Source organism: Prunus persica, chromosome G5 (assembly GCF_000346465.2).
Source record: "Prunus persica cultivar Lovell chromosome G5, Prunus_persica_NCBIv2, whole genome shotgun sequence".
NCBI classification, from domain to species: Eukaryota; Viridiplantae; Streptophyta; class Magnoliopsida; order Rosales; family Rosaceae; genus Prunus; species Prunus persica.
The window spans coordinates 16,192,907-16,215,137 of NC_034013.1; the positions used below are offsets into that span (position 1 = coordinate 16,192,907).

The 22,231-nt window shown below is 35.1% G+C and overlaps 2 protein-coding genes across 9 annotated transcripts; one reads left to right on the forward strand and one right to left on the reverse strand.

Annotated features, from left to right (window-relative positions):
- LOC18776014 (serine/threonine-protein phosphatase 7) lies at nucleotides 5,849-13,199 on the forward strand. 8 transcript variants are annotated; one of them, XM_020564676.1, is made up of 14 exons: nucleotides 5,850-6,020; nucleotides 6,671-6,775; nucleotides 7,203-7,742; nucleotides 7,814-8,035; nucleotides 8,118-8,196; nucleotides 8,451-9,876; nucleotides 10,126-10,330; nucleotides 10,448-10,564; nucleotides 10,652-10,784; nucleotides 11,186-11,262; nucleotides 11,335-11,413; nucleotides 11,587-11,652; nucleotides 12,493-12,609; nucleotides 12,697-13,199. In XM_020564676.1, the coding sequence occupies exons 3-6, from the start codon at nucleotides 7,203-7,205 to the stop codon at nucleotides 9,872-9,874; spliced, it is 2,265 nt and encodes a 754-aa protein (XP_020420265.1). In that variant the 5' UTR covers nucleotides 5,850-6,020; nucleotides 6,671-6,775; the 3' UTR covers nucleotides 9,875-9,876; nucleotides 10,126-10,330; nucleotides 10,448-10,564; nucleotides 10,652-10,784; nucleotides 11,186-11,262; nucleotides 11,335-11,413; nucleotides 11,587-11,652; nucleotides 12,493-12,609; nucleotides 12,697-13,199. The 8 variants fall into 8 exon arrangements, with proteins under 8 accessions (XP_020420263.1, XP_020420265.1, XP_020420267.1 ...); XM_020564678.1 differs by having other exon boundaries at nucleotides 11,590-11,652; XM_020564673.1 differs by having other exon boundaries at nucleotides 6,668-6,775; nucleotides 11,186-11,413.
- Nucleotides 15,367-17,938, reverse strand: LOC18777647 (zinc finger protein ZAT4). The gene is made up of 2 exons (XM_007210715.2): nucleotides 17,458-17,938; nucleotides 15,367-17,376 (listed from the first exon to the last, which is right to left on the reverse strand). Exon 2 carries the CDS (start codon nucleotides 17,312-17,314, stop codon nucleotides 15,695-15,697), a length of 1,620 nt encoding a protein of 539 aa, XP_007210777.1. The 5' UTR covers nucleotides 17,315-17,376; nucleotides 17,458-17,938; the 3' UTR covers nucleotides 15,367-15,694.

Here is a 22,231-nt window from a genome sequence, read left to right on the forward strand (position 1 = left end):
AAAAAAAAACCTGAAGACTTTTCCCGACGAAATTTCGTCGGCATAGATCTATGCCGGCAAAATTCGCCGGATTAGGTTTTCCCCGGCGAAAATACCTGTGCCGACGAAATTTCGTCGGGAGAGGTCTGAGGACCTATGCCGACGAAATTTCGTCGGGAGAGGTTTAAGAACCTATGCCGACGAAATTTCGTCGGGAAAGATCTGCGCACCTATGCCGACGAAATTTCGTCGGGAAAGGTCTGCGTACCTATGCCGACGAAATTTCGTCGGGAAAGATCTATACCGGCAAAATTCGCCGGATTAGGTTTTCCCCGACGAAAATATCTTTGCCGACGAAATTTCGTCGGGAAAGGTTATTTTTAAAAAAATATATATAAACTTGGGATGTTTAGGTTAATTAATTTTTTAAAATTTTATCGTTAGTAACTAAATAATACATTTGTCTTATTTAATTAGTAAAATTAGTAATTATATTTTAATTTTTATTTATTTAGTGAATAATTAGCATCAAATTTATTAATTAACTTTATGAATTATATTACTTAATAAATAGTAATTCAATTTTTCCTTTTTCTTTTTTCCTTGAGTATTCACCAAGGAAATTTAATTAAGACACCCAAACGAGAATATGCAATTTATTTATTTATTTTTTCGTTTTTGACATGCACTTTCAATTTAAATTTGAATGAAATTAGGTTTGAAAATTGCACAAAATAATTTAAAATAATTATTTATTATTTATTGAGCAATTTTTTTTTTTGATTTCATGCATCTTTTCGAGATCTAGAACGTCCCAAGTCGCTGGAAGCGGCTTGAGTTCTCCAGACCCCCAAAAAACACTGTTTTCTACTGTAAAACTGGATTACATCTTGTCAATGTAACAGCACAGACATATTTTCCTTACATTTTCTTAATGTCGTGCAGACAAAACTTCAGTTTTGAACATAGGAGACAGTAGGTGATGGGCGGACTCATTTTCTAAAAAAATATGTAATTTTAAAAACTATGTAATTTTATTTAATTTTATTTATTTAATAAATATTTTATTTATTTTTAAGTGTTTTCACTTGTTAATTTTACTTTGATGCTTTTGTCATGGCACATGTGCGCACCATGCTCGACAAGCCTCCCATAGTCATGTTGATGACAGATGTCAAAGCCGGGTGTGCACAGGCTGTGTTGTGGACAGATATGAAATAAGCAACATATTTAAATATTCACTAAAAAATAATAATTAAAACACAATTACTAATTAAAGTAATTAAAAAAGGAAAAGATATTATTTAATTACATATATTAAACTAAGGAAGTTGGCCAAAAGAAAAGTTAAGAAACTAAATTTATATTTTAAAAATTTTAAATTTAAAAAAAAAATTATATATAAAAAAAAAATTAAAAAAAAAAAAAAAAAAAAAAACCTGAAGACTTTTCCCGACGAAATTTCGTCGGCATAGATCTATGCCGGCAAAATTCGCCGGATTAGGTTTTCCCCGGCGAAAATACCTGTGCCGACGAAATTTCGTCGGGAGAGGTCTGAGGACCTATGCCGACGAAATTTCGTCGGGAGAGGTTTAAGAACCTATGCCGACGAAATTTCGTCGGGAAAGATCTGCGCACCTATGCCGACGAAATTTCGTCGGGAAAGGTCTGCGTACCTATGCCGACGAAATTTCGTCGGGAAAGATCTATACCGGCAAAATTCGCCGGATTAGGTTTTCCCCGACGAAAATATCTTTGCCGACGAAATTTCGTCGGGAAAGGTTATTTTTAAAAAAATATATATAAACTTGGGATGTTTAGGTTAATTAATTTTTTAAAATTTTATCGTTAGTAACTAAATAATACATTTGTCTTATTTAATTAGTAAAATTAGTAATTATATTTTAATTTTTATTTATTTAGTGAATAATTAGCATCAAATTTATTAATTAACTTTATGAATTATATTACTTAATAAATAGTAATTCAATTTTTCCTTTTTCTTTTTTCCTTGAGTATTCACCAAGGAAATTTAATTAAGACACCCAAACGAGAATATGCAATTTATTTATTTATTTTTTCGTTTTTGACATGCACTTTCAATTTAAATTTGAATGAAATTAGGTTTGAAAATTGCACAAAATAATTTAAAATAATTATTTATTATTTATTGAGCAATTTTTTTTTTTGATTTCATGCATCTTTTCGAGATCTAGAACGTCCCAAGTCGCTGGAAGCGGCTTGAGTTCTCCAGACCCCCAAAAAACACTGTTTTCTACTGTAAAACTGGATTACATCTTGTCAATGTAACAGCACAGACATATTTTCCTTACATTTTCTTAATGTCGTGCAGACAAAACTTCAGTTTTGAACATAGGAGACAGTAGGTGATGGGCGGACTCATTTTCTAAAAAAATATGTAATTTTAAAAACTATGTAATTTTATTTAATTTTATTTATTTAATAAATATTTTATTTATTTTTAAGTGTTTTCACTTGTTAATTTTACTTTGATGCTTTTGTCATGGCACATGTGCGCACCATGCTCGACAAGCCTCCCATAGTCATGTTGATGACAGATGTCAAAGCCGGGTGTGCACAGGCTGTGTTGTGGACAGATATGAAATAAGCAACATATTTAAATATTCACTAAAAAATAATAATTAAAACACAATTACTAATTAAAGTAATTAAAAAAGGAAAAGATATTATTTAATTACATATATTAAACTAAGGAAGTTGGCCAAAAGAAAAGTTAAGAAACTAAATTTATATTTTAAAAATTTTAAATTTAAAAAAAAAAATTATATATAAAAAAAAAATTAAAAAAAAAAAAAAAAAAAAAACCTGAAGACTTTTCCCGACGAAATTTCGTCGGCATAGATCTATGCCGGCAAAATTCGCCGGATTAGGTTTTCCCCGGCGAAAATACCTGTGCCGACGAAATTTCGTCGGGAGAGGTCTGAGGACCTATGCCGACGAAATTTCGTCGGGAGAGGTTTAAGAACCTATGCCGACGAAATTTCGTCGGGAAAGATCTGCGCACCTATGCCGACGAAATTTCGTCGGGAAAGGTCTGCGTACCTATGCCGACGAAATTTCGTCGGGAAAGATCTATACCGGCAAAATTCGCCGGATTAGGTTTTCCCCGACGAAAATATCTTTGCCGACGAAATTTCGTCGGGAAAGGTTATTTTTAAAAAAATATATATAAACTTGGGATGTTTAGGTTAATTAATTTTTTAAAATTTTATCGTTAGTAACTAAATAATACATTTGTCTTATTTAATTAGTAAAATTAGTAATTATATTTTAATTTTTATTTATTTAGTGAATAATTAGCATCAAATTTATTAATTAACTTTATGAATTATATTACTTAATAAATAGTAATTCAATTTTTCCTTTTTCTTTTTTCCTTGAGTATTCACCAAGGAAATTTAATTAAGACACCCAAACGAGAATATGCAATTTATTTATTTATTTTTTCGTTTTTGACATGCACTTTCAATTTAAATTTGAATGAAATTAGGTTTGAAAATTGCACAAAATAATTTAAAATAATTATTTATTATTTATTGAGCAATTTTTTTTTTTGATTTCATGCATCTTTTCGAGATCTAGAACGTCCCAAGTCGCTGGAAGCGGCTTGAGTTCTCCAGACCCCCAAAAAACACTGTTTTCTACTGTAAAACTGGATTACATCTTGTCAATGTAACAGCACAGACATATTTTCCTTACATTTTCTTAATGTCGTGCAGACAAAACTTCAGTTTTGAACATAGGAGACAGTAGGTGATGGGCGGACTCATTTTCTAAAAAAATATGTAATTTTATTTAATTTTATTTATTTAATAAATATTTTATTTATTTTTAAGTGTTTTCACTTGTTAATTTTACTTTGATGCTTTTGTCATGGCACATGTGCGCACCATGCTCGACAAGCCTCCCATAGTCATGTTGATGACAGATGTCAAAGCCAGGTGTGCACAAGCTGTGTTGTGGACAGATATGAAATAAGTAACATATGTAAATTTTCACTGAAAAATAATAATTAAAACACAATTACTAATTAAAGTAATTCAAAAAGGAAAAGATATTACTTAATTGCATATATTAAACTAAGGAAGTTATCCAAAAGAAAAAGTTAAGAAACGAAATTTATATTTTTTAAATTTTAAATTTAAAAAAAAAAAAAACCTAAACACTTTTCCTGACGAAATTTTGTCGGCATAGATCTATGCCGGCAAAATTTGCCGGATTAGGTTTTCCCCGACGAAAGAACCTGTGCCGACAAAATAAATATTTGTTTTATATTAAGTGTTTTCACTTGTTAATTTTACTTTGATGCTTTTTTCATGGCACATGTGCGCACCATGTTCGACAAGCCTCCCATAGCCATGTTGATGTCAGATGTCAAAGCAAGGTGTGCACAGACTATGTTGTGGACAGATATCGAAGCAAGCCGCCTTGGGAATTTCTTGGGCACGTCATGGGCACTTCTACGGAGTGCGTTGAATGGGCACTTCTTGGGCATGCGTTGAATAGACATGTCTCGGGCATGCGTTGAAAATTGCCCAAAATAAGTTAAAATAACTAATTACTATTTATTGAGCAATTTATGAAATAAGTAACATATTTAAATATTCACTAAAAAATAATAATTTAAAATAACTAATTACTATTTATTGAGCAATTTATGAAATAAGTAACATATTTAAATATTCACTAAAAAATAATAATTAAAACACAATTACTAATTAAAGTAATTCAAAAAGGATAAGATATTACTTAATTACATATATTAAATTAAGGAAGTTGGCCAAAAGAAAAGGTAAAGAAACTAATTTTATATTTTTAAATTAAAAAAAAATTACATGAACACTTTTGCCAACGAAATTTCGTCGGCACAGATCTATGCCGACAAAGTTTGTCGGATTAGGTTTCACCCGACGAAAATATATGTGCCGAAAAAATGTCGTCGGGAGAGATCTTTTAAAAAAATAAATAAATATAAACTTAGGATGTTTAGGTTAATTAATTTTAAAAAAAATTTCTTGCATCTTTTCGAGATCTACAACGTAAGCGGCTTGAGTTCTCCAAACCCCCAAAAAAACTCTGTTTTCTGTTGCAAAACTGGATTACATCTTCCCAATGTAATAGCACGGACATATTTTTCTTACATTTTCTTAATGTCATGCAAACAAAACTTCAATTTTGAACATAGGAGAGTATAACGAGCAACAATATTGAAATGTTTCATATTAGATGGGCTGGTTTTTGTTTTAATTATTAACTTCAGGGTCCATGGTTCAAGTCACAAGGAGGGCACACTTGGGTTTTTATTTAGAAATATTTTTTACTTTTATGTGTTTTCACTTGTTAATTTTACTTTGATGCTGCTGTTATGGCATATGTGCGCACCCTGTTCGACAAGCCTCCCATAGTCATGTTAATGACAGAAAATTGAAGCTGAAGAAAATATAACGAAAACCTACCAGAAAATTGAAGCTCCAATTGCAGAAAGAGAACCAGAGCACCAAAACCTCAAAGCCGAACGAAAACGAAAGAGAAAGACCAAATAGCGCATAGTTTAAACAGTCAGGGGTAAAAGTGTCATTTTCAGTTTTTATTTTTAAGCTGGCCCAATGAATCTGGGCCTCCTCTTTGGCCTAATCCAAAATAACAATTCTTTCCTAAGTATTAACCCAAACTAAAATACCTAATGTCTCAAATACATAATTTTTCTTTTTAAAAATAGTTTCGATTACTTAAAAAAAATCCTAGAAAAAGAACCCCAAAATTTTTCTTTTTAAACTGGAGGCTGCTGGACGACACCGTTTTAAAACAGGGCGATGAATGTTGGTTTTACGGCTACTTTGAGTTCATCCCCCAAAAAGAACCCCAAAATATTATCCAGTCGTCTTTTTCTCATTTCGTCGAACTCAAGCCCAGCTCTCTCCCAGCGCAAATTCGATAATCAAGAAACTGCTGCCTCCTCCTTCAACTCCATCACTTCTCATATATCCTCCCTCTGACAGGTACGATCAAATTGTAACCTTCCTCTTCTCCAATTTTTCTACATGATTATGGTTTCTGTTTGTATTGATCAGCTGTTACAAGTTTTCTTTTTCCAAAATTAGTGCTGAAACTTGTTGAGATATGTTAGGAAGAAATGAAAATTGGTTCCCAATTTTTAAGATATGCTAGTTTTTTTTGTTTAATTTGATGCTTGTTTAGTTCCTCCGTGCTCAACATTCTGTTTTATTACACAAAAAGAATAAAATATCTTCTATTTTGGTTATCTGCAGTTTTATTGCAATAGGCTTAACATGTGTGTTTTACTATTTTTAGACGGATAAGTTGTTTTAGAATTCCAATTCTCTAACCCAGTGAGGTAGAGATCACATTTCATATACAAAAAAAATAATAATTTAATTAACTGCTTGTATGTGAATACATTATTTAATTAACTATATATAATAAAATTGCTTGTATTTGTAATAAACTAAAGATTGTTCATGACCAGAGCCTAACCAAAGCAACTTTTAAAGCTTAATAGATGGATAAAGCTAAATAGTTCTCAATCCAATAAAGCTTAGAGGGATCGCTCTGTATGTCATATTTCTTTGAGTCTTAGATGTAGCATGTTCTGTGTCATATTTAACGGAATGCGTATTATTCGCAGCAGGTACCGTGTGATATTTTGAGTAAGGCGAGTGCAGTGAGGAAAAAGACTTACAAAGTGATATCACACAACAACAAATTTAATCGAAAGCAATTGGAGAATTAGAAGGTTAGTATATAAGGTTATGTTTTATAAATTCTTATTTATAATTTAGATCATGACTTATGTTAGGTTTTAACTCGACATTGCCATTCAATTGTGTTTGTGAACATAGGAGTGGACTTATAAGAGTTGTATGGCCAAATATGAGCAGAATATAATTCATTAATGCATGTATTTATGAAGATCATAGTGTTCCTAGTGATAGTGACACTGATTTAGAATAGTAAGTTATTGTTTTCTCAATTAATAGTAAGTTATTGTTTTTCTGATTATATTAAAATGATATTTATTTAATTGCCTGTTTCGAATATATGTATATATGTAGATGTCTTGACCCATAGATGAATGCATTCTCTATAGATTTCTTGACTCATATATGATGTTTTCAGTTCTCATCTATATTAATTATTATTTGTTTGTTCTTTTTGTACAGATGGCTTCAGTGTCGGAGAAACGAAGGCTGCACCAGGCTCAGTCGACTAATTTGGCTGGCACTCAATCTCCCACAACTCAGCCTCAGCCTACTAGTGGGGCTCGTTTTGCACCCACTCAGCCTACTGGTGGGGCTCATCCTGCACCCACTCAGTCTCAGCCTACCAGTGGTGCTCAGACTACCTCTAGGGGTCATCTTCCCCCCACTCAAACTCCGTCCTCCAGTGGGACTGTTCCTCCACCACCCCCGCCTCCAATGAGAGCGAGTTGTCGTCATAGGGACAGTAGAGAGCAGCCTCTCCCTGGACAAGGGGTTAGAGGGGCTTGTAGAGGCATAACGACCTCCAATATCGTGCAGACCATTCAAGAGAAGATTACGATTGTTTTTCATCCGGTGAGTTGCAAACCTACGAATAAGGAGACATCTAGCTTATTATCTCATGATCTTGGGGCGATTATTCGGAAAAAATGCCCGATGAATTATGCTTATTGGGGTGACATTCCTAAAGACAAGAGAAATGAGCTTATGGATGAGATCACTGTAAGTGTGTCAAGTTTTATGTTAAATATCCAATATTTCATTATTATTAATTTTGTTGTTATTAATTGCAGCTCAACTATGACATAGACTTGAAGAATGTCGATTGTGGTAATTATGTCAACAAAATCATGGCTAGACGGTTTAGAGACTTCAAGCATGAGTTGCATAAGCACTTCAAGTTTTTCCCATCAGCTGAGGAGGCTTTAGCCAACCCACCATTGGAGATAGTCGAGAGAGATGCCACACATGAATGGCTGGTTTTGTGTACCCATTTTCAGTCACCAAATTTTTTGGTATTGATATCACTATACTAGTTATTAAACTAATGTTTATTTGCTCTTCATATGAATTTCTCATTGTTTTGTAACTATGCAGAAAGCATCAAGGGCCAATGAAGTGAACCAGGCTAAAAAGAAGATAGAGCATCTAGTACCGCCAGCTGACGCACGTGTTGGTGAGGATACTAACCATACTTCATTAGGATAGTAATATTGTGTGTGTTGTGTTGGATTTTGTAGGCAGCAAGGGCTTGTATGTACATTTCTGATATACTAATTATCAACCTGTTGGAGCTAATATTGTGTGTGTGGAGCTAATTTGGGATCTTGTATGTACATTTATGATATACTAATTATATATATGACTTATTTCCATTTAAAATCTATTGTGATCAAATGTTTTTTCTTTTTTCATGCAATTCTGATACAGAGAGGGCATCAGTTGCTGCTCAATCTACTTTTGCATCACAATCATCATCCGCATCTCCATCGTGCAATCCTCCACTTCCCGCATCTCAAGAGCAACAATCTGCTGCAACACCAATAGAAGTTGCAGAAGCGACAATACCACATGTCTTCAATTCATCTCCCATCACTACCAACTCAAAATATGAAGACAACACATCATCACAGTCGCCTCAACTTGAAATCCCAATTGGTTGGCCTCGCGATGGCAAGCTCACCCTCAACTGGGTCCGAAACCTTATGTCTGTCTTTGACTGGGCTTCTAGAAATCTTGAGCCAATCCAATTGCCAGACGTGTTTCCTGTCGAGGTATTTGATAGCTTGGTCCTCTGTGCCTCTAAGATCCTCCACAAAGAGGCCAATTGCGTCACTGTTGATGACTTGGGCCTTGAATCCAGAGTCATCATTGTTGGAGACCTTCATGGGCAGTTGCACGACCTTCTTTTCCTTCTCCATGATGCTGGCTTTCCCTCAGAAAATCAATTCTTTGTCTTCAATGGCGATTATGTTGACAGAGGTGCTTGGGGTTTTGAAAGTTTCTTAATTTTATTAGCTTGGAAAGCGTTCATGCCAAAAAGCGTGTATCTTTTGCGAGGAAATCACGAATCAAAGTATTGCACTTCTGTTTATGGTTTTGAGAATGAAGTGCTGACGAAGTATAGTGATGGAGGCAAGCATGTGTATCGGAAATGTCTTGGGTGTTTTGAAGATCTTCCTTTGGCTTCCATCATTGGTAAACATGTGTACACTGCACACGGAGGTTTATTTCGTCACATGCCTGCGATCCCCAAGAAATCAAAGAGAAAGAAGAATCGTAGGATAGCTTTCAATCCTGAACCCAATTTATTATCTCTGGGCTCTATGGAAGACTTAAATAAGGCTCGCAGATCGGTTCTTGATCCTCCATATGAAGGTTCTAACTTGATTCCTGGTGATGTGATGTGGTCGGATCCTTCAATGAGTCCTGGTCTTTCTCCAAATACAGAGAGAGGCATTGGCCTGCTTTGGGGTCCTGACTGCACTGAGAGTTTTCTGAAAACATTTCAACTCAAGTTGATTATCAGATCACATGAAGGCCCTGATGCACGGGAGAAGAGGCCAGGTCTTGGTGGAATGGATGAAGGGTACACCATCGATCATATTGTGGAGTCAGGGAAGCTCATTACTTTATTTAGTGCTCCAGACTACCCACAATTTCAGGGGACAGAGGAGAGGTACAGAAATAAAGGGGCTTACATTATCTTGGAACCCCCTAATTTCGATGATCCTGTATTTCGTAGTTTCGAAGCAATTACTCCAAGACCAAATGCGAATGCCTTTTACAATTTTGAAGAAGTGATTGATTCTGATGAAGAGTTGGACTTGGCATCAATGGTGACCAGTCCGTGAAGGTACCTTTTCTCCTATTTCTTAGGATTTCAATCTCCAATTTTATGACCTGTTAATGATTTGGTTATTACACCGGACTTCATATGGAAAGATCGTTTTCATGGCACAGCCCATCGTTGATGGATTCTAGTTGAGGTGCTGATGTGGTAACCACTTTGTAGTTAATTTTGTGCGGGTCATGGCTTCATATATTATGCAGGTTTAAAGAACAAAATTTTGATTGTTATTTTAAATTTTATCTTGCATTATAGGATTCTGAGAATGACCACATCTACCACTCAGAGCTTTTCACTCTAACAAAGTGGATGGCTAAAGGGGAACTTCAGAAGCTTTTGTTCACTGTGCCAATATTTGAGCCACATCCACCTCGGTATTATATTCATGCTTTTTTCTGATTCTTGGTTGCATGCAGAGGCTTTCTACACCATATCTTTCCAGAATCTAGCACTGCCAGAGGTATTTATATTTTATTGTTTGTTAGGATAGGGTGGATTCTTTATTTGTTTAAATCATAAATGCCAAGGTACTCCTGCCAAAAGGTTTGTCTCATCTGAAAACTGTTGGTTTCTTCAGGCTAGTACTTCACACACAGAACTGCTAGATTTGAAGCCTCTCCCTGTGACTTCAATTGGCAACAGTACTTATGAAGTGTTGTACAAATTTTCACACTTTAATCCAATACAAACACAGGTTTGGTTCAGGGGTTCTACACCTTTTATTCGTGTTTTATTTTCAGGCAGACCCATCACATTTCAATGACTTGATACTTATTTTCAGGAATTGTGCAGACTTTCCATGTCCTGTATCGCACATACAATAATGTTCTATTAGGAGCTCCCAGTGGAAGTGGTAAAACTATATCTGCTGAGCTCGCTATGCTTCGCCTATTTAATGCCAGCCTGATATGAAGGTATCTCCTCCACTTTTCTGTATACTACAGAATAAGAATAGATAGAGAGATGTGAAACGAGAAAGAGTATGGTTTGTTTCCGAAAGATGGCACTTCTTGGTGCTGATCTGGGAAACGCTTGGAAGTCACTGTCACTACTCACCAGCTATCATGCTTTCACGTTTTATCAAATTTATAGACTGAATTACTTGTGTGTTTTCATACCATACAGCTCTGCTGTGATTTGTTTCTGACTATCATCAAATAGTATGCTCTGTAGTTAAGTATAAAATTTTGATTCTGCACTTGAGGCTCCTTATTGTGCGGGTGAAACATTTGGTGTATGATCTTTGTGTTCCATTACATGTTTTGAATGCTGCTTTATACACTAAAGTGTACTGTTTCTGAATTGTTGACTGTAGGTCATTTACAGGCTATTTTTCGGGAAAGAATGAATGATTGGAAAAGACGTCCTGTCTCTCAGATGGGGAAAGAGATGGTGAATTTTCCCTCTATAGCTATAAATAACATCTTAACATGTGGTACTGGTGATAACTCAATTGTTTATCAGACACTCCACATTTGATGGCCATTTTGTCAGTGGATATCATAATATCTACTCCTGGCATAGTCGAGCCTATGTTAAAAAGGTGCGTTCATTCATTTACGTATTGGTTTTTTTTTTTTTTCCCTTCTTCAAGAAGGCATTAGTTTATTTGTTTATTTACTTTCTACTATATTTCTACTTGTTATTTTCGCACATGCGTTCCACTAGATCTTCTCAAGTCATTGTGCAAGCTATGTCTCGTGTGTATTTTATCAGTAGGTTGGGCTTATGATCTTGGATGAGATTCACTTGTTGGGAGCTGACCGGGGACCCATCCTTGAGGTACCTATGCAAAACTCTTGTGCTCTTAGCTAAAATGAATCATAGTTCTTTGTGTAACATTTTTTTTTTCTTGGGTCGCACTTTGTGTAACATATTTACTGATATTATGGATTGTGCAGTTAAATTTGAGTTTTGAGCGTCAAGTGTTACCCTTACCCCTATTATATTTCAAATTATTTATTCAACTCAAATGTGGATTGAATGTAGCTATTCCTTTAATTTGTGAAGGATTTATGTTGGGATGCTTCAAAAGTTCTGCTCCATTGGGTTCTAGTTTGTTGTGAGAAATCACAGAATTTGACATATAAGAGAAATGAACTTGCTTATTTTCATGCTGCAGTGGCAACTGGCAGATACATGTCTCCATATGTGTATGTGGACACTATTCTTTAGATGACCAAATGATATTCTTCTGGAGAAAGAAAACTATTCTTTTATTACTTTACTTTTTATTTATTCATAATATCATAATGATGATGAACATAAATGTACTGCAAATAAAAGACAGTCTTATTTACTAAGGAAAGTTGTGGGACACCTTAGATTTTAGTTTTCGAAACACTGCCTGAGCTTTTTCAAATAACAGTTAGGCATCTTATTTCCAACGTGGTGTTTGTTGTAATATGAAAAGACTTTCTTATTAGTATTAGAAAGACATACTACTATAACGGACTATTCTAAAACAGTTAAAACATATCTTTCCAGAATCTAGCACTGCCAGAGGTATTTATATTTTATTGTTTGTTAGGATGGGGTGGATTTTTTATTTGTTTAAATTATAAGTGCCAAGGTACTCCTGCCAAAAGGTTTGTCTCATCTGAAAACTATTGGTTTCTTCAGGCTAGTACTTCGCGCACAGAACTGCTAGATTTGAAGCCTCTCCCTGTGACTTCACTTGGCAACAGTACTTATGAAGTGTTGTACAAATTTTCACACTTTAATCCAATACAAACACAGGTTTGGTTCAGTGGTTCTACACCTTTTATTCGTGTTTTATTTTCAGGCAGACCCATCACATTTCAATGACTTGATACTTATTTTCAGGAATTGGGCAGACTTTCCATGTCCTGTATCGCACAGACAATAATGTTCTATTAGGAGCTCCCGGTGGAAGTGGGAAAACTATATCTGCTGAGCTTGCTATGCTTCGCCTATTTACCACCCGCCTAGTGTGGCTCCTAGCGCCCTTTTCGTCACGTGTAAAAAATAGTATAGCCGCGCGGCTATCAGAGTTGTTATGGGAAAATACTTTATTTGTTTCTGCCAAAATGTGAGCTTGCTACTAGTTGAAGGAGTTCGAACAAGAAAATCTATTTCGAGAATTTATTGGAAAGTCTAATTAAGTCTTGGCTTTACACAAATTTTTAGGCCAGTATAATTGGTTTCTTTCTTTTGATCATAGAATTTGTGTCTTGTGTAGAGATAGGCTGCTTTCCAAGTCCTTGTGTTTGTAGGTGTATCATTGGTTAGCATACCCATTACTTGTTTACTAACTCCTGATATGTGTGTTTACTTTTAACATTTCAGAGTTGTGAAGAAGCAAGAAATTCATTAAATTGTTTGCTTACTGGGAAATCTGATATGAATTGAATAACAGAGGTGATAGAAAAATTAGGACAAAAATGCACTTCAAATGGATGAATGTGTGTTCTGTGCATTTATTTCTTCTATTGCACTGGAAATTCATAGTAAGCGATAATTCACATACATATTAGATGAATGTAATTAACTGAAATGAATCATATAAATGTACACAACAATTATTAATTACGAATTAACAAGACATTGGCCTTTCAATGAGTTTCCTCATCTATCTTTTGATTTCTACAAATATGAATTATCCTTCTTCCACAGAGTAAACTGCTCTCTTTTTTTCTTTAAAGCATAGGAAAAGGAAAGTAAAGCACCAGCCACCAAGATTCTCCTTTCTAGGTAGTGTCAATTTTCGTCCCCAGCACTCTAGTTTGGTTCTCGTTAAGTGTTTCTTGCTCATTTAACCCGCCTAGGTGAGTAAAGCATGGGAAGAAATAGTCGCTGATGGAGATCCTTTTTTCAAAGACAGGTGATAAAATTGAGCCTTATATTTTAAAATCTAGGGAGAAATAGTGGCTGATTTGAATCTATTTCAACTGACTTATTTATATATTTTGTTTGAGTGATGCAACATATTAAAGTCAACAATGAATATTGTGATATTGTTTGGGTCTCTGTTTGGCATGTCTTGCCCTTTGTTGTATAGATGTAAATTTCATATTTGCAAACATTGCTAAGTTTCCTCAGTTCATTTTTCATAGATAAAAATTTGAGATATTTAGTCATATACCCATTCTTAGCAGTAAAACTATAAATAAATCCTACATATTTAATTTCCATAAACAAACTCAAAAAAAACCCAAAAAATGACAACTTGCCTTATTGAATTTAATTTTAATTATTAAATTACTTTGATGCCCTATTGAGTGTTTTGAGCTTTTTTATGAGATTTTTGGGTTGAGTTTGTTTTAAGAAATCAATGGTAGTTTTGTAATTTAAAAGAAATTAAAAGCCTTTTTGTTATGTTGTAAATGAGATTTGGGTGTGTTTCTAAAGTCCATTTCATATATATTTTTTTTATTTTATAATTTGGACTCCTATATTGAGTATAATAGTGAATCCCTCTAAAAATTTCCCTTTGGCATGAGTATCATATCAATTTATCAAATGAGCTCATCAGCCATGTCCCACATCTAAACCAAAATCCTAAGACCCAGTTGACTTTGTATTAAAGTTGATTCCATTGCTGACCAAGACAAAAGCTTTTTTCTTGCTTGGATCTGAGAAAGGCCACTAATCTGATGAGTGATGACTTATTTCTTACATCTAATAGGACTGTTGGGACAAAGAGGTGTTGACAGGTGGAGAGACGATAGCAATAACACATTCTTCCAACTTCAATTTAAAAACTTCATTAACACAAATATGAAATAAGGCTTAATACCCTTTTGTCACTTAAGAGCCTAAACAATATGCAAGGCTTTCTATCATTCTATTCTATGTACAAGCACTCACCACCCACTGCCATCTACCACAGCAAGTGAAAGCCAAAGTGAAACAACCACTCCTGACTTCTCCATGCTCTTGTCAAACAAAAGCACGTAAATCAAAAGCTGCCCAAATATATAAATGTATAGCTCTATCAAGAGGTAACCAAAAAATCTCATGCGTACGTAGTGTGTGTGTTTAGTATGTTATCATCCGTTTCAATTAAAAAAAACGTTCTCTGAAAAAAAAAAAATTCATGTTTAAAAGACCAAATTGATTATTGGGGAAAAAATATTCCTTGCTTTAGCAGCCTTGCCCACCTAAAATAAAACCTATTTGCAGTTAATTTGAGAGCAGCAAAGTTCGCGTGCTGAAGTGACTTTATACTTGCATATAGACACTTGTAAGTTGGAGTGGTCCAAATTTAAAAAAAGATGAATTATATTCTAGGGAGCATAGTAGTTAGAGTAGAGAAATATAAGCATCACTTAACATACTAAGTTTGAGAAAGAAGTGAGATTGGTTGTCATGTTTAATTGTAGGTGACTAAACAACCACCTTCACCTTCAGCTAGCTCACATGCCATCTTTGTGCACATTATAAGTTTTTATTTTTTTTATATTTTTTTACCTCTTCTTGACTTCATATAGCATCCCAATTTTTCAACACCTCACTCATTTCTCTTTGATGCCATTAAAAAATAATAATTACTTTCCTATATATAAAAACAGGTACAATTCTTATAAGAGAATATGAAATTCAATTACAGTATTGAAGTTTCAAAGTGAAACAAAATTAATGAGCATGAGTTTTAAAGGAAATGAGATTTATATGGTATACTGTAACAAAAGATGGAAATGGTAATTGAGAATTTGTTGGAAATTGGCAATGAGCAGCAATGCCTCAGCAAACTCTAAAATCTGCAAAGAATTAATGAATTAATGTCCAGAAATATGTATCTGTACACTCTTGAATCTTTATTGGATTGGAAACCATCATGGGCAGGAATTAAAGAGGAAACTCAGTTGGAGATGAGGCCTACAAGGGCCTCATGCTTATGGCTGCTTCCAACCCACCATGGCTTAAAGGCAGCAGCATGGCTGCTACTGCTCTCTTCTTCAACAGGAGCAGGGAGATTGAGATCAAGAAAGTCCCTGACTTCAGGTGCTGCAGGTTTCTGAATTACAATGGTTTGGCTGTTTTTATTCTCAGCTGAACCACCAATCAAATGGGATCTCTTGTGACCACCCAAGGCTTGGCCTGAGGGGAAAACTTTTAGACAAATTGGACAAGCATGACCTTTATTCTCTGTACTAATCTCAGCTTTAACATCATGCTCAATGGGGTTTTCATTGTTGCAAGACTTGCTGAGCTTACTGTCTGATGTTGGCTCAGGAGAGAGGTCTGTTTCAATGGTGTTTTCACTGCTTTCAACTTTTGAGGCGAAGCATCCTTTGATCTTTTTATGACTTGCTCTATGGCCTCCTAGAGCTTGGTATGACCTAAAAACCTTGTTGCAAGTAGTGCACTCAAATTTGCTTCTCTTTTGTGAACTCTTGCAGACTGCTTCAGAATCTAAAACATCACCTCTAGTTGTGCTCAATGTTTTCAGAGATTGCTCTGACCTTGACTCAAAATCATAACTCTCCTGGAATTTTCTCTTGCTTGAATTGCACTTGTTGTTTGAACCCAATTGAGGTTGAGCTAACTCCATTTTCTTGTCCAATTTATCATTTTTGGAAAACCCAACAGCAGATAGAAGTTCTTTTTTCATCCTAGACCCATGTTTTGAAAAATCAGAATCCAAATTTCCAAGCTCCAATGTCTTTTTATTAAGTTTCTTCTTCAGTTTCAAAATCTCAATACCACTGCAGACAGAAACCTTACCCTTAATATCAGCATTAACCCGATTTGTTCGACCTGATGAAGGAGCTTCAGAGAACACAGAATTGTTATCAGAGGAGTCATGTGCTACAAATTTCAAGCCACCCCAGTGACCCGCATCCCTTTTAAGCATCATCAAACACAGAGCAACCTCTTCTTGTTCTTGCTCAATCTCAGAAACAGAGGAAGTGGCAGCATTAGCAATAGAGAAATTGGAAGAGGAGGTTGTTGTGCCCATGTACCTTGTTCTTCTTCTTCTCGATCTTCTTCTCCTGTTGGGAGTGGTAGTTTCGCTGTCAGATTGGCTGTCCATGACTAGCTTCTGGTTGGCACAAGTCCAAGAATCTTCTTCTTCTTCCTCATCAAAGCTATTGATGGAATTAACAACTCTTTCTTTCTCTGAGTGGCACTTCATATGACCAAACAGAGCTTTCCAAGACTGAAACCCTTTACCACATTCTCTGCAAAACTTGTCAGGGAGAAGTGAAGTGTCCTCACTTGAATCTGCAAGCCTCCAAGTCTTCTTGGGGTTCTCTCTGAGGCCATAACCTGGCTGATGATGAGGTCCGGTTTCAAAATCAGAATTAACATTGTTGGCTGATGGGAGTTTAACTTTGCCGATTATGAGTTTTTCATCTGTTTCTGCCGAATTATTGGTCAAGTGAGACCTCATGTGACCTCCCAAGGATCTACCACAGGGAAAGCTCTTGCTGCAGAACTTGCATAGATGCTTGAATTGTTGATCTTCCAATTCCATTGATCAAAATTCTTCCAATAAAGGAAACAGTAAAGATCGGCCAAGCTAAAGAGGCTTCAAATCTGATCAAAGAAGTTTACCAAATTCTGAGATGCTTGATCTCATTACACTAAAAAAGAACAAATGCTAATGAAACAGAATACCTCCGAAGAGAAATGACAGAACCCAGATCAGAAAATCAAGGTGAAAGCTCAAACTAGGCGTGAAATTTGCATCAGATCAAGGTCGATGCTGTTGCTCTTTAAGCTAACCAACAAAGAAGAAGAAATCCCAGATTTCAGAGTTATGTTAGCATGAAAAAAGATCTGACAGTGAAATATGTAGTAGCTTTTACTCTTCCAGAGAATTAGTAGCTCTGCTCTGCTCCTCTGTTTCTGTTCTCTTCTGTTCTGTTCTTGGGTAGTTGAAAATAGAGAAAAAGATACAGAATTTGAAGAGGGTGAGGTGTGAGGTGGTGTTGGCTTGGCTTTGTTGGTAATGATGGCGATGAACAGGCCAAAGAAGAAATTAAAAGCGAGAGTGAGTGAGCGAGCGTTTGTTTCTCTCTCTCTCTCACACACTATTTTCTCTCCCTGTGAACTTGACTATATTTGGAGGAGAAATCCATGCATGGAAGCAAAGATAAAAAAGTGAGAGAGAGGTAAAGGAGAGGAAAGATAGCAGCACGTGTACTCAACTGAGGATCCTACGCCAACCCCAATCCAACGGCCAAGATTTGTCCAGCTGAGCATCCCTATGCCTCAGGAACCTACTTAAACTAACTCCCTCTCCTCCTTAACTATTCCTTCCTTTGTCTTGCTATTAAAAAATTGGGCCCCACACACATACACACACTCTCTCTCTACTCTCTCTCTCTAAACTCTCACCCAAGTGAAAGGTTCCACTCTCTGGCCGTTATTCTTTTGGACTATCTCTTCTTTTTCTTTTTTTCTTCATCTCATCAATTGATTATTATAAAAGTGCTTTTATTAATTTTCAAGATTTTTCATGGTGTGTCCCACAGATTAATCCCTCTATCCAGTTCCTTGAGTTTCAACCAAAGCATTTAGCACAGTATTCAACACTCTACCACTGTTGTTTATGTTATAAACCCTTCATTTTATATTCATAATTATCCTTCAAAACCAACTTTGATGTGCTTTTATTGGTAAGTGATCAATTGGAGGGATATATTAGGGTACTTCGGATTTGTACCTATGAGCACTCTCTACATGAACATGAGAATGAGATGCTACAGTAGCCCAGAAAGCTGCAATATTATAGTAGACCCTAAATCTTGGAATATATGTGTATGCATACTGATGCTTCCCCATATTAATTATTATGCCTCCTGATTATCTCCACAATTTACTTTAATCCTTAAACTATTAAAATCCAACTTTACCCCAAGAGCCAAAATGATCAAATCATTAACCTTAACCTCCATGGTTGGAGTAAATTAAGTTTTTTTTCTTTCCTTTTTTTATAGGTAACCTTTGAAATATGTATGAAAAAAGCAGCAGAGTTTGGTAACCATATCTCTCTGATAAGGTAATGAATTTTGATTATATTTTCACCATGCCTTGTACAAACCAGCACACTTTCCATATATGCAAACCATATCAGATTTCTTTCTTTTGGAAGCTCTCTTTGAAAACAAACGAAAAACCAAATAGCAGTCCCGCTCACCTACGAATCATTATGAAATACAAGGAAGCCTCCAAGTATTAATTCAATCCCTTTATGCCCAGGAAGGGTTTTAAGGCAGCAATATTTTCATATATAGAAGTTGGAAGTTATTCTGATATATAATTATATTGATCTGGAAATAATATATAAAGGGAAGATAATATAATTTCTATCCAGATCTTAAATACATGCATGTATTCAATTTTCAACAAAATATCTAACAAAAAGGCAAAACTAACTTTAAAGAATGGGGTAGCTAGAATCTTATTGTATATATCAGTACAAATATAGTTCATCCCTTTTCTGAATCGTGATTTAAGTGGATTTGCATGTCCTACTCACAACCCACTTCAACAAAATATATAACATTATATATATATAGATATATAGGTCAAATTACCTATACAGTTCTGTACATGAGAAGAACAATTCAACATATATATCAGAAAATTTAAAATGATCACTAACTTATAGTATAAAGGGTGATAGTTTTGGTAGTTAATTAATAAAAGGTGTTGATTAGTTTAGGATTAATTCCTAACCCAATGATACAAGCAAATTAATTATATAAAGAATTAGTACATGCTGCATGTCTAGAGTTGTGGGTGCAGCAGCCGTCAGAAAATTGGGCAGAAGCATGGCCAAAACGAGTGAGGGTGCTGCTGGCCGGCCTTTATTGACGATGATGGAGGAGCCGGCTTTCATTGCTCTAATCGTAATGTTAATGTCTTATTAGCAGCCACTAATCACACTTATTTGGCTGCATAATTCCCTTCCTTTGTGCCCTTTTTGCCGGCTTCTTTAATTAGTACAATGTTTAGCTGTAACCCCTCTGTACTTACATTTCTTTTTTTTCTCTTCTTTTGTTGTCTATTTTTTAATGGATCCACGAGATGTGCACATACTATTATGTTCACTGGTCCATCAGCAGATTCAATTATAGTGTTTCTTTTATGTTTGTACGCGTGTACGTATAATGTACACGCGTTCCATTCGGGAATATACATACGTATAAATACGTACGTGAGAGATATGAATGGTAGCCCACAGAAGACTTCGCTTGAGAGTCAAGAGAGATGGCCCTCCAAAAGTGATGCTCAAAATTGACTAGTAGACTCCTTCAAATGAAAGAATGGCCACAGGCCACTCCTTGTTTTCTGCCATGCCTTGTAACATGTACAAGACTTGAGATAAGATGCCCACTTTGGCTTTATGCTTTCTCAAGCTTCCATCCCCATTCCTCACCACCATCCAACACCAAATCTCTCAAACAATCATGGCAGAGAAGAGAACACATATTTTCTGTTACTTTCATTTTTGGACACCCTTCCCACTTGTTCTATTCTATATATGTATAGATTCTACTTGTTAATGAATATATTAATCATTTTTTGTGTGTAATAAACTTAATTTGAACTAATTATGAAGTTTAATTTGGTCCCAACCCAGCAACTAGCTGGGTGGATTTATAAATACTTTATAAATACTTCCAGTCTACCTTACCTACTAAATTAAACATGACATCTTGGTGTTGTGGCTATGTGCTTGGAAGATTCACTAATGACTTTTTGATGTGTTAGGATAGAGAGCTGAAAAAAGTGAAGGTGGAGTTGTATATTGATCAGAAAGCAATTGTTTTTTTATATATTTAAATTTCTGGCAGCCACACCAGTTGCCACCAGTTGTTGAACTGCCCACTTTGCTAACAAGAACTCCACTCCACCATAGAGATAATTTTAGAAATATTTGTACTTGGATCTAAAGCAGCTGTGTTTTTAGTATTTTTGGGCTCAGTTGAACTCACAATTGCTTTAAATTTTTCAAAATAAAACAAATTCATTTCTGATCACAAGCACAACGATTGGTGAATAATCACATCAACCAAATATTGAATCACACACTCGTTGACCAGAGCACACATCAGTAAAATGTTGGTAATTGGTTACGAGAGATGCCAACCGTTGACCATTAAACCTGCACCTAATTTTTAAGCAGACATCATTTGTTTTGTTTCGTGCTTGATCATTTTTGTTTCATTACAAGTGCAACATTAATTAGTTTGTATATCCACAAATTTTATTCGAAATTAATCTCTCGACTCTCATTCACATCACGTGTATGTCAACAAGAACATGATTTTTTATTTTTCTCTTAATAAACTATTAATTTACGCATTTGTCTCCTTGAAAATGAAGTTTTTTATTTTTTTGGGAAACACTTTCTTAAATGGCTACAATGACCTTTTTTTCTCTATCTAGTGGTGAGGAGGAAATAAAATAAGTTGGTTCAAAGGTGTAATGGAGATCATAGCCATGTTGCTTCGATCTTTCACTGCATGAAGCAAACATGTGACAACACAACATTTACATTGATTTGTCAGTTGGGCTTGGCCGACACCAATTTGATATAAATGATCAAATAATATAAAATCATGAAAAAGTTGCACGGATTATAAGCATATTAAGCTTTAATTGAATCATAAGCTAATATGTATGTATAGTCTTGGCAGTTGGGGCATTTTTACTCGAATGCTATTACTATTAGCTTCACAGTGAGAAAAATGAACTCAAATTGAGTGGACCCAAGAAAGAAAAAAAAATGAAAAAGTATCTTCAATCTCAATCACACTACTTTTACCTTTGAAAAAAGAAAATTATTTGCTAATATTTGTTTGATGCCAAAATTTCCTTTCCTTTTTATTTATTTTATGTAAATATGGTCCAATCATAAAGATACATGTGTTTCTTCAAGAGTCATAATGGTGCATGTGTTAGTGAGCAAGCACTCACCAGCAAAACAAGGCTTAGGGGGTACTCAAAAGAGTCAATGAACTTCCAAAAAGAAAACAAAATTGTATAGAAAATAAAAATATCATCATGTGGGGCCCTCCTTACCTAGATAGCCTTTTGGTTGGAAGAGGAGGATGGTTTGGTTTAGGGTTAGCATTCCCCTAGGCTACCACTAGCTCTATTATATGATATGAGTCTCTTAAACTTGTTTATTTGTCGCCTTTCAGCTCAGTGAGAAACTGCAGTGCATATTTCTTTATCCCAAGCCATGTGGATGATGGAATCAAAGATTAGCTCATATAACAAGACATAAAAGCTTTGCTTCTCTTAGCCTTCAACATAATTGCAAAACCATTGAGCACCAAAAGTCCCCTACCAAAATTAATCAGCATTCAAGGCATAATTATTCATTCTGTTTCACTTATCCACGGGATGATGGATATGAATTAGGCAGATATCA

Bases quoted from the DNA above. Each gene is read 5' to 3' on its own strand.
- LOC18776014 (XM_020564674.1), top strand. From the start codon at position 7,203: ATGGCTTCAGTGTCGGAGAAACGAAGGCTGCACCAGGCTCAGTCGACT. The intron at 7,743-7,813 runs GTAAGTGTGTCA...TATTAATTGCAG, and splicing joins AGCTTATGGATGAGATCACT to CTCAACTATGACATAGACTT. The intron at 8,036-8,117 runs GTATTGATATCA...GTAACTATGCAG, and splicing joins TTCAGTCACCAAATTTTTTG to AAAGCATCAAGGGCCAATGA.
- LOC18777647 (XM_007210715.2), bottom strand. From the start codon at position 17,314: ATGGAATTGGAAGATCAACAATTCAAGCATCTATGCAAGTTCTGCAGC.